The sequence below is a fragment of the Aythya marila genome, assembly GCF_965140915.1.
Source record: "Aythya marila genome assembly, chromosome: 10".
Lineage (NCBI taxonomy): Eukaryota > Metazoa > Chordata > Aves > Anseriformes > Anatidae > Aythya > Aythya marila.
Window position 1 is genome coordinate 16569695 of NC_139051.1, and position 13107 is coordinate 16582801.

Below are 13107 nucleotides of genomic sequence, written 5' to 3' on the forward strand. Positions count from 1 at the left end.
TTCTAATTATTTTCACTTGATTACACTTAGCTGATCACAGAACCCCATGATGCCACGTCTGTCTCTTTGCCTGAACAGTGCATTACTAAGAATTTCCGCTTATCAGCTTTTAAATATTCAATTTCATATTTTGCCCACTTTCATATTCCACAAGCTTTTCTGTTTTCTTGATAGGTGTACAACAGTATGCATTGATATAAAAACATTTCATTTTTTATGATTATTAACTTCCTAGACTAAGTATTTTTCTACATTGCTTTCTGCTTATTACTTTCTCTGGTGTTTTGGAATGCATATAGGTGTCATTTTTAAAGTAACAGTACAGGTCTTTCTAACCATACTGTGACAAGTAATATGAATTGAATTAATTATGGCCTCATTTTTTTAACATTATTTTTCATTAGGCAATCTATGGAAATGTCTTTTATTGCCATAAAGATTTACCTGTAAAATATTTTAATGGATTTTCCTTTATCCTCTGGTATTTAGCGGTCTCCCTGAGTTATCTGTTTCTGTTAACCTTAACATCCTTTAGCTTACCTTTTTATTTATTTATTTTTAACTTCAGTCAAGACATGGAATTCACAGAATCCTCCTTCTATTGTATGATCTCATTAGACAGAAATCAGTATATTCTGAAATGCAGGCTTGGCTTCTTATTCAAAGCCAAAGAGCACTAATCATAGCAAAGCAAAATAGATGTCCTAATGGCAACCAGTTTTTATTTGTCACTTAAATCCAGGAACATAACTGTGCAGGAGAAATACTATCTTAGCAAAGTCTGTGTCATCAAGAGAGCATACAGATCCCCAGATCTTCTTAGAATTCTGTGAAATATTTATTAGTCTCTCATGTGATATACCTTCAGTTTTGTACTGTTTTGAGACTCTCCTCACAAACATATGCACTGTTTTCATATGTCCCTTTGAAAAGGGAAACCTTGGAAACACTATTATTAGTCATTTTTTTCCAGAAGACCAATTACATAACTGTGGACAATTATATATTATTGTTTTTGACTGGATACCTCAGTCTAAAATATTCTACATAACAAAATAAACTAAAAGATACTCCTTTTCTCTAGCCTCTCAAGATAAACTTATTTAAAAAGAAAGACGAGGACATGTTGTTTCAATATTTAGACTAGCAAACTAATGTACTAAACTTGAAAAACTTGGCTTAATCATCAGGACTCGAGACTTACCGGGAAGTTTTAAAGGCAGCACTGAGATGGTGCTTAGAAATGGTGCAGCAGCATCCTGCTGTTCTGAATTGAGTCTCTTTACTCATCGGAATGTATGCCCATTGTAATTGTATTACAATAATGGTTTATGTTGTAAATATATTATAGTAATGTTTTCCTTTACATTGTATGATTTACTATTATTGGTAGTAGTGATAATGTAAAATCTCATGTAGAGTAAGAAAATATTTCCATATGAAACTCAAATACAAATTTCTAATTGCATGTTTTTGATTATATGGGGTTTGCTTCTTCATAGTAATTGATTATTTTTATTTTCAGGTTTGGTGATGTCTGCCATCACTGTAATCATTTTGGTACTCTATTTTGCCATCGACACCTTTGTGGTCAAAAAGAAACAGTGGCTGCCTGAGTGCACTCCTGTCTACGTTCAGTATTTTGTTAAATTCTTCATTATTGGTGTTACTGTACTTGTGGTTGCAGTTCCTGAGGGACTTCCACTTGCTGTCACTATTTCTCTGGCTTATTCAGTAAAGGTAAGAGACATTAAAAATGGGGGAAATAATACTTTTCTGTTGAGTTTGCTAGTACATTGTTCTTCAGCTTTTATCAGCTTTGATTAAAGTCGATCTGTAAATTAATGCCATTAAAATGTTAATGAGAGTGACATTTCTTTACAGTACTACTTTGTTTTATTTTGAAAGTGTTTATGACAAAAATGAAAATATGTATACAAGCCAATATGCATCTTTAAAACTACACAATGCAGGAATTTCAAACAGTAGAAATATCCGCTTAGTTTACATAGCTACCAGGTATTTATTGAGCTGGGTTTACTTTGAGAATACTCCAGTCTTTTAATATAAAATAACTTTGTCTTCAAACTGGCTTTTACAATAGTAAAAAGTTTTAACAAGGATTTTAAGTTCTCACTATTATTATTATTTTATTTCAAATAAAGTAAGGTTTTTTCTTAAATGTGATTGTGGATGTTTGTAGTTAATGTAAATGATTTGGTTAGGAAATTAAAGAGGATTAAAATACCGGACTTACAGATTACTCCAGTATAAGAGTTTTCTCAGATTGCTTTAGCAATTTATTCAGACTGGCCTTATTCTAGGAATTCTAGGAATCTCCAATGAAAATTCTGTAGTTTATTTCCATTTAGCATGTAAAAAAATAACATAAACATCACAAAGAAATAGCTTGATTTATTTTTTAGGCAAATATCATTAACAAAAATACTCAAGAATGTGATTTTTCTAGAAGAGAATGTAGCTGCTTTAAAAATATTTCCCCTTCTCCTTATGCCCTTCACCCAGTAAATACAACACATCCATGTGTATCTATATTTGCAGTATCAAATTGTAATATGCATTTGCTTTCAACTGGTGATACAGTGCCCTGAAAGTGTAAGACACTGTTCTGAAAGTAAGGGTCAGGTGATTGGGCACAGAATTCTTTAATAATGAAAACATATAAACAAGGATAACATCTGCTTCCAGGAAGACTGTATGTCTTGTGACAAATATGCACTGTGGAATGGTGGTGGGGTTGTTGTTGCTGTGGTTTGGCTTGGTTGGTTTGGTTGGTTTTCAAGATGTGTAGTTGCTCTATGTACTACACAATAACGTACTGGCATTGGACATGGTATTGAAAAGAAGGATGAAATATTTGACTAGACACTCAAGGTTAAAATAAGAATGTGTCTGGAGGATAATATCTCACAAAGAATTCATATTCTGTGCAGTTACAGCAGTTACAAATTTTGTTCTAATAGGTAACTTAATTTACACTACTAATTACTCTTGATGTTTAGTTTTAATTCTAATTACACTAATTCTTTATGTTTAGGAGTTCAGCTGAAAGAAAAAATCAAAAGGAAATATAAAAAAATGCATAATTTTATAATATTTACTATAATGATTCTGTTTAAAAAAATCCTGTTATCTTCAGTTACTTTAGCTAATTTATTCTGTTCTACCTATATCTTAGTTCCATCTTTTTTCACATATATATATTTTATTTTATTCTATGTCTTTTTATCATAAGCAAAATTATTTCAAGATAATCATTGGTTGTCTGTAACTAGGACTTTTATTACTGGACCAATTAAAGTTCTGGCTGAGCATTACATGCTAATGAACAAGACTGAATATATGTTTTTATCCTTTGCATAACTGATTAAGATTTGTCAAAGCAAATCTTGAATGTATTTTATTTTGCTTTCTTTCAGAAAATGATGAAGGACAACAATCTGGTCCGCCACTTAGATGCTTGTGAAACTATGGGTAATGCTACGGCCATCTGCTCCGACAAAACAGGGACACTAACAACCAACCGGATGACAGTCGTCCAAGCCTATGTCGGTGATGTCCACTACAAAGAGATCCCTGACCCAGATTCTGTACCCGCCAAAACCCTTGAATTGCTGGTAAATGCTATCGCTATCAACAGTGCTTATACTACAAAAATTCTGGTAAGCTGGGCTTTCCGTCACTAAAATGAAACATGGCAGGAGTTATATTTTTTTAAGCGTTGTTAATTTCTTAACGTCCTGTTGATCATCAATTGTTAAATACTGTTGAGGTCCTCAAAATGAGAGCAGGTTGTAAAAATTATTTGTCTTATGTGTGGGTGGTTGTTTTTTTTGTGTGTGTATGTGTTTTTGTGGTTGTTTTGTTTTGTTTTTCAGATTAGGATTATACTTGTACATACAAGACCATGCTATATTTTAAAAACTCCTGCTGTTTTTAGGTTGGGTTGGTCTAATCTGTATACAGGTAACTTTACAAAACTAGTTTTCATTGAGACTTCATGTGTGTAAAATTATTTTTGTCTAAGAATCTTCAACTAATTCTTTGATAAAACAAACGGGATTGGTTAAATCAGTTAAGTTAATGCAATTAACTGAAGTTAATGCAGTTAGTAATGCTAACTGGATGTTAGTAACAATCAACATTTGGAAGAAGAATTTTTAGAGAAAACTTAAGCAAACGTGTGAAGTGTGTTTGTGGCAAAGGTGCTTTGAAATGAATGCTCCTGAGGACAAACTGTTTAACTAGGGCTAGTATCTGAAGTGAGACTACAACTTCAGCACCCTTCAGTCATCTGTGCCATGATGTGCCTCCTCTTCAGTTCTCACTGAAAGCTCTCTGGAAAGGGAAATGTGAGGAGAACCAGGCCTAAGATAGCTTGACCTACTTCTTACACTGACAGTGGACACGATGGCTCCAACAGCTCAGACAGATAATGTTTGTTGACATCTTGCAACTGAATTCATCCAGCAATGTGAGAGCACCTCTTTTCTTGCACTGCAAGGAGAAGTAGTTGTAGTCAAATGAGGTTTGAGCTACTGCTTTTGACTTCAAATTCAGATACCCAGGAGCTACACATGTTCCAGCTGTGAGGATCCAACTAACAGTGCCTGTTCCCAGCTGAATCCTCAATCTCATTCTTCTTTTTCTTATGGTCTCTCCAGGTTAGCAGGGTTGATGAAATGAAAGATGGGCCTTCCTATTTTGGGAGGTTCTGTGTAAATGCTGGGTGGATATTTTATGGCAGTGGCTTTTTGAAATCTAATTTCCATATTTAAAAATTTGTAAGAATATTTTTCTGCCGCAGAGTAAATGCATGTTTTCATAATTTGATTGTTGGAGAGAGGAATATACCCATATATTTTAACATAATTATAGCCCCAGTACCTCTGGGTACTTCCCTCTGTAGGAAGTGAAATGGGACCAAACTCAGCCTCAGTACACAGACTGGAGTTAAGACAAGGTAATACCGACAGATAGGAGTGAAGGAGAATAGGCAGATGTGTGCATTTGTGTTTGTATAATTGCTGCAGTGGTAATGCTAGTCACCAGCATCAGTCCTAGCTGTCACTGTGGAGTTCAGTGTTGGGAGTGCATTGGTAAAATGTTACCAACATTGGCAGAATTTTACTCATTGCTGAGAGATGATGTGACACAGAACAGGCAGGTTGGCTGGTAGTAAGTCAGGTACAACTGGGAGAGTAAGACTCAGCATCATCTGCATTTCAGTTGTTTTGTGTTTTGCTGCTGCTTGTTTTGCATTCTTGAGATCAAACACAGTAATGAGGTGTTTTTGTTCAACTTCCTTACAAGTTCAGGCTCTCTGAATCTCAGAAGAAGTTCAAGTTTCTGAGCAAGATGTGGTAACGTATTCGACCACTTTCCAAAGGGATGCATCTGTGCCATATGTTTAATGTCCTCTCTTTCTCTTGTGGTAGTAGTTTCATTTGACAGAAAATTTTCTTGTCAATAGTAGTTTTAAAATTTCATTGTGGTCTCAACATAGTGGTGTTGTTTTTTACTTTCCCCATAGCTAAGACTCAATGCTTATCACTAAAGTTAATGGTATGTGCCTATTAAAAGGAGTCAGTGTTTCACCACTTCAGTTCTTTTACAGCTTTGCACAGAGATCAACCCTCTGAAAAATTGAAAAATGGGTGAAATTCTCTGGAAATCACCATTGTTTGGTTGCATATCAGATGACTGCTTGAACTCATCTGTATAAAATTATTGGGGATTTTTTAGCTCTTATAACAGCATCATAAGGTCAAGCCTTGCAGTATAGACCCCATGAGAATACTCCAATATCAGAGGAGTTATTGTTATAGCAAGCTTAAGCTAAAGTTTAAGATAAACTGTGTTTCTCCAAAGCCCTTATTCATTAAAAATCATAATTATAGTAAAAAATACATAAGGGATATTTTTTTCCAGGATGAAGTGTGCTGAATTATTTTTCTAACTGCTAATACTGAATGCATGCTTATGCACTCATTCTTAGGGCATGTTAAATCAAATTGTGAATATCAGCTCAAACCCAAAGGGCATATGAGTGCTATGTCACAAAGACTGAATTTTACATATTCTATTATTAGTTATATAGTTACGTGTACACTGTAAATTGCACATTGCATGAACTTCTGTTCAGAGTAATCACATATGGGGCCGTAAAATTAGTCAAGATACTGTGCTGAATGAGAAATGTTCCCTCTTGCATTATTGTTTGATTAAGGGGCAATTGAACCGTTGATAAAAATATAAAAAGAAAATAATATCACTGCTTGTAATAAAAGATGTGAATTTCCCTGAGAGATCAAACACAGATTATTCTAACTAAACAATAGCATCATTATATATAGTTCTTTTTAACACTTTCCAAGGATTAAGTTATTGTGTGAGCTGCTTTTGCATTCTGTTAGCCTCAGAGCAACTTTAGTGCTGTGTTTATGCTGTTTATGTGAAGCTGCTCTCCAGAAAGTCTTTTTTTCACCCAGTATTAATGTTTTATATAGCTTCCCCACCCCCTCCCCATGGAAGTAAAAACAGCACTTCATACATTTTTGCACATGAGCTGTGATAAGGCTTGTAAAGCATGTTTTACTCTGAAAACAAAATTTGCATTTTGGGAATGCTTAGATTGCACTTGGAGCAGAGGTACATTGATCTCAAATATCATGGAGCAGTAATGAAATAGAGTCCATATACTAAAACCAGTGATTTGACTCTTGTTTCGAGCTCTTGCTTGCATAAATTCCATTTTAATTATAAGAGTATTTATCCTTTTAATTTCCTGAAAGCTGTCAGAGGGCAAAGATGACATGCTCTCTAGATGGGTATAGTATGTTCTTATTAAAAGAGATCACAATTAGCATTAAATAGAGTGATTTTCAGTACCAGTGGAAAGACTCAGCTGAACCAGTTACTGTGATCTAACACAGGCATTTCATTAGGTACTTAAGAAGTGCCTAGGGAGCAAAAAAACTACTTGTGCTTAGGTGGATATCTGGATAAGTATTAGGAAGGCTGTTTTCAGTTCTGAAGATCTGAAGTATCATTTACTGCATTTGCATAGTATTTAGCACAATGTATTGATACCCTTTAGCTGGGACTCTTTAAGGAAAAAGAAGTATACGTCACTGAAAAGTGCAAAACATTCACTGTTTTCCACACCTTCTGCCAACTTATGAAATTAAGTAAACATATGATAGTTTACACATGGATGTTAGTCAAGTAATGAATGTGATCTGGTACAACCTATTGGACAAAAAGGTATCTATTGATTAGAACAAAAGGGGTGAATAAAGAAAAGAAAAAAAATAAAAGAAAAAGAAAAAAAGACAAATTTATTGCAGTCAGAACAGAGAAAATGGTATGTTTCCTGTTTATGGTATACCACAAACCCACCTGCTTGTTACATTAACATCTCTCTAAGGAGATAGTGAAGATACCCAGATTGTTGCCTGCACCCAAGCTCCAGTTACATTCCTACCCTAGCTCCAGATGAGGCTCTTCACTGTGCACTCAGACAGACCTCTACTCACAGGACTGTGACGATGAGTTTGAGGGCCCCAAATACTCCCAGCAGGGAGCAACAGGAGTTCCCCACAAGCTGCTCTGAGAAGGGGACTTGGCTGGGGGAGAGAGCGACGCTGAGGGAGTGGGCTAGCTGTAGGGGTATGTGCAACATACCTGTGGGATGGAGCTGCATTTAAGCATTAAACTCAGCCATTAAGATTTAGTGGGAAAAAAAGGAAGGTGTTAATTCATCTTATTGCTTTCTGTAATTACTTTTTCATGCATATATAATGAAAGATCGTATTAAAAAAGTGTAACTAAATTTCTAATGTCATTATACTGAAAGCAGTTCAAGAAGTTTTGGCACAAAATTTTTTAGTTAAAGATAAATAGTTCTTTTAACTGATTGTCTGATGCAGAAATAGTGGAATGAATGCACTATACCTTCTTGGAGAAGAGGGGTGGAGGGAGGCTGGCAGAACAAGTAGGTAACCCATAATGTGAGAACCATAAAAAGAAATGGCATTCTACAGAAGTGAAATGGTAAAAGTAACTGAAAATAAGGTTTTTAAAGTGCACAAATAAAGTAAGATTTTAAAAGCACAATAGTACTTTGCAGGAATAAATGAAAATATATCATGTGTATTGAGAACATGGATGTAGTAGCCAGAGGAATGGTTCGTTTTATTCGTGAGGAATATATTTGCATCCAAAAGTAGTACAGCTATCCAGGTTGTTGGGAGACATTAGTTTCCCCTCAGAAATAGTCTTAAAAGGGGTATATAAAGTACAAAATTTACTTCTCTTTTATAGAATTGTTTTATAAAACCATCAAATTTAAAGTCTTTGGATTTCATTTATCAAATACTTCATCTTGTCTCTCTCTCTCTTTTTTTTTTTTTTTTTTTTAATTAGTGGAAAAATGTTCTCAGGAATAATTTATATACATGTACTATTTTGCCAACAGAAATTCACAGTCATTTTCTTTTACCTTTCATAATTCCGTCACTTTCAATATAGTAAGACCTTCCCAGAAGATTTAAAGTTGTGTTCAGGAATGTGGATAATTTGGAAGTTTGAATTAATAAAAAAACTTCATAAGTGGTAGGTTAATTTATGGATTTTTCCATACATTTCTCCAGATTAATTTAGAAAGTTATCCGTGAGTGAAAAGAGGATGGAAATATCTTTTCAATTTGATTGCAGCTCTCTAATTCTTGTCTCACAGAACACAGACCTTTTATCTCTGCATATACATACTTTTGTGTATTTATATGAACTCTTGTTTTCAAAATAGAATAGAGGACCCTAACAATTAAAAATTGTGTTTCATTTCTTACACCAGACTCAAAACCCCCAATCAGATTATGCTATACCTATCAGCAGAAAATCCTTGGAATTTATATTTCCTGAGGCTACAGCAAAAGATATATATAAAAATATATAAATATTTTATTGCAGCTGTTTGCCAAGGGCAATCACGCTAAATGAAACTGCTGTTGGATGTCACTAGAATTCTCTTTATTCAGAGGAGAACCATGAGAAAATAGTTTTTATCATTCAAACAACTTTTTAAATTATTTGGCAGTTGAAATTGGAAAGATACATTTACTTACGGTCTTCCTAAAACCTCTTCATAAGTCCTTGTTTCTTGTGTTAAAATACAAATGAAATTACCATTTGGTTTTAATTGACATGGAGGTTCAGGTTGGGTCTTGTTTTAAGCAAGGAAGTTAAAATGCCAATAGTGTTCCAAATTAAAATACTTTAAAAATAAAAATAACAACAACAAAGAGAGTGTGAGAGAGAGAGAGAAAAGAAATGGGGACAGAAGTGGTTAGAGGAAAAAAGAAAAAGGTTGAGTAAATGGCCTGGCCTAAATTCTATTTTCTTCCCTCTTTAGATACCTACCATTACTGTTAAGCAGCAAACAAAACTGGCATTTGTAGCTGCTGACTTGAATAAGTCTGAGCAAAAGATCAGTAATTCATCTGTTCTCAGTCAGGGCTGGGCTACCTGTATGAAAGCAGCTCAGCTCTGGGGAAGGAGTGGCAGTGGGAGAAGGAACGAGAACTCCAGAATGTCACAATGAGGGCACACTGCGGGTGGGGAAGGTAAAGCTGATGATAAGGAAGAGAGTTGGTTAGGCCATGCAAAGAGCACGGCAGCAGTGGCACTTGCACGTATCACACACAAACAGCAGTTCCTTCCGCGGCTGTACAGCCGTCCCTGTTTTACTGCATCATTTTTTCCACATATGATTGTAAGGTTTGTCCACAGGGAGGTTTACATGTGTATTTTTGGAATGGAGATATTTGAGTTAATTTTGGTGTCTATCTGAGCTGAGGCCATCCTTCATAATGGTTTTCTGGTCTCAGGTTTGTTTCCTTTGGCAATGCTCAAAAATAAATTCCACATTTAGATAATGTGTCAAGATTCCAGTATCTTGGTTTAAGATTGAGCGAGGGGGCAGAGGCAGTGCCGCCATTTTGGGCAGCCATTTTGCATCAGGATAGAGCTGTGGAAGGTTTTTGGCAGCCTTTTTGTTCTATATCTGTGGAAGGTTTTATCCTTACCTAAAGAGAAATTAGTAAACTGTGAGAAACGTTTGGAATGCATTTTTGCAACATAGCCCATATCATGGCACTGCACTGCTTTGGTGCTACTGTCATCTGGCTCTGCAGCAGGCAAGAAAGAGGAATAGGCATGAATCCTTTTCCTGCACTGTTCCTGTGGAATACATTGGGAATGACAAAATCCTCATTTATGCTTAAAAGCTATCCAGAAAATGCATAGAAAAATAGGCTGAGGGGAGAACCCTTAGCTGGCAAATTGAACTGCTGTGGGACTTCAAAGCTTGTAGCTATTCACTGTCTCAGAAAGAACAAGTAGGTTTGTATGAACTCCTGGGGCCCTGCTCCAGGTTTTACCCTTTGCGTTCTGCGGTCTTAGGTGTACAAAAACTTGCTAAACTTGTGATATAAGAAGCATGTAGATAAATCTGCTTTGCAGAAAATCTGGGCAAAATGACTTTTTTTTTAGCATGTTTCAGGGTGGCAGAATCCATCTCAGTAGGGCTGGATTTAGGTCAGTAATTCCTAAGTAGTCAGTAAGCAATGTGACTGTGGTGCAGTAAAACATTCATTGGCTTCTTTCAGCATGTTGTCCTAGTAACAGAAATTTGTGGAAATTGTTAATTCTTATGCTTCTGAGTGCACAGGTGATGGCATTAAAATATTCTCTTGAGCATTTCTGACTCTCTAGCTAAATGGTGCATTTGATCCATTTAAAATTAAAAGGTTAATGCTAATTTGACGAATGACATGGAAAATAGAAGTAGTGTTCCCCAATTCACTTCTGAGATAGCTTTCTGGGGGGCTTTTTCTCTACATACTGCAGACCAGTTGCTTAGACTATGAAAACGTTTTTCTAGCTCTACCCAAACTTTCCCATTCCGTCTATTTTGCAAATGAAGTGCACTGTGAATTCTTTTCTAAAATTGATTTGATTTGATTAAAATTTGATTGCATTGATTTCTACAGTGATTTTGAAGATTTATTTCTTCATAGGTGCAATTTTTATCTTATAGGTAAATTTATTTATTTATTTCAGATTTTTTTTTTTTTTCAAACTGTTAAATGGCTATAATAATGATAGAATCATAGAATGGCTTGGTTAAAGACCATCCAGTTCCAACCACCCTGCCACGGGGAGTGATGCCATCCATCAGACCAGGTTGTCCAGGGCCCAGTCGAACCTGGTCTTGAACACCTCCAGGGATAGGGCATCCACAGCTTCTCAGTTCAGTGCCTCACCACCCTCTGAGTGAAGAATTTCCTCCTAACCTCTAATCTAAATCTGTTTTCTTTTAGTTTAAGACCATTCCCCTTTGTCCTATCATTATCTACTCGAGTAAAGAGTCCATCCTTTTTATAAGACCCCTTTAAGTATTAAGCAGATGTATTATAGATGGGACCAGACAATGCAGGCAAAGTATCTTTTTCTATATAAGCAAGACAACCATCACACACACACACACACAATCCCCAACCACATTGTCTTTAAAACTTTTTCTTAAAGTGATTGATAAGCATTTTCTCAGAATAATTTAGGCAGAAAAAAATAATTTATAGCGTGCATATCATTTACTGTGTAAATAATAATTATTAAAGATAATAATCATGCACTTAATTGTCTCTGCTTCTAGGAATGGCAATTAGCAAAGAGTAGTGATATTCACACATCACTGGCTATTGAAGTTTTATATAATAAGAGGTACAAATATAACTTTTCTCACTAAATTAGCTACTGAGTTAATAACTGAAATAACTGTGTTTAGAAAAGAGTACTGGACTGTGTAAAGCATAGGACATGTTGTTATATCCATCATGCGCTTTCTGCTGTCAGGATGCAAGCGCTTTGTCTTGCTAGCTGAAAGCATTTTATAATAAAGCCTCATTTCTGGGGAGTTGTGTATAAGGGGTTAGAATGGCATCAGCTGCCTGGAAAGCTCCTTGGCACTTGTCTGTGGGATGGATTTACCTAAGCAAAGAAGGATTAGGAAGCAGAGATCAGAGCAGGGTCATCCTGTGAATCTGCTGTTGACATTGTTAAACTCTCTGGAAGGATGCTTATTTTCATTTGTGGCCAGGTTGTCAGAGGCAAGACAGGTTTCCCCACAGTATGGTCAGCCTTTTCCTTTGTTCCATATCTCTTTTTCTGCCAAAGAAAGGTGTGACTGTCCTCCCTAATAACACGTGAAGAGAAGATGGATGAATAAAACAATCCTACACTCTACTGTGTAGTATGACGTAATAGCTAAAAGACAAATTATTTTCTTTTATTTTCTTTCTTCATGCTAGAGAAAACAGATACATAAAACCTTACTCATACTGGCCTTTGCCTTCACAATTTGGTAACTGCAGATTCCGTTTATTCCTGTTAGAATAATTAATCACAGCAAGATTATAAGCAGGACTGACAGTCACTTGGAAGCTTTTTGTTACCAGAATGTTAGCATTTTTTTTCTGCTTGCTTGCATGAAAATGAGTAAATTAGGTGTGTTTTTTTTTTTTTTTTTATATATAACTTGTTGTGATACAATGTTTTTCCTGTTTTCTTGCATAGGATTTTCTTTTACGTTATTCATGTTACTTTCATGATCTTATTTTCCACTCCCTGAACCAGTGCAGGATGATTCACTTATAGGGATAAATGCCAGTTATTTCCAAACATACCTGTAGATGCAAGCAGGCTTTAGAAGTCACCTTCCCTGCATGGTATTCCATGGTGTTTTCATCTAAATACTACTCATAGTTGTCTGATAAATTTTAGACCCCAGTTTTTTATTTTTATTTTTATGTAATAAGATGTATTGGCACAGTGAATGATTTTAATGCATACTTCTTTTCATTCCTATGATACCTTATGGAAACAGTTGTCACACTTTGGAGCTGATTCATATGCTGGTTAGAATTCAGTGTTAACACTTTGTATGGGATATTATCAGGAGCATGTTTTCTTGATGGGAGCTTTTGTTTTTACATAAGTGGGTATAAAACACTTGAGGCATAT

At 35.4% G+C, this 13107-nt stretch overlaps 1 protein-coding gene across 12 annotated transcripts in view; it reads left to right on the plus strand.

The window, feature by feature from the left end:
* ATP2B2 (ATPase plasma membrane Ca2+ transporting 2) overlaps nucleotides 1–13107 on the plus strand; it is a 415521-nt gene that overhangs the window by 335671 nt on the left and 66743 nt on the right. For all 12 annotated transcript variants that reach the window (XM_082768047.1, XM_082768054.1, XM_082768052.1 and 9 more), the window contains 2 exons: nucleotides 1526–1740; nucleotides 3441–3683. In XM_082768047.1, the coding sequence (XP_082624173.1) occupies nucleotides 1526–1740; nucleotides 3441–3683 (458 nt within the window). The remainder of the gene's footprint in view (nucleotides 1–1525; nucleotides 1741–3440; nucleotides 3684–13107) is intronic.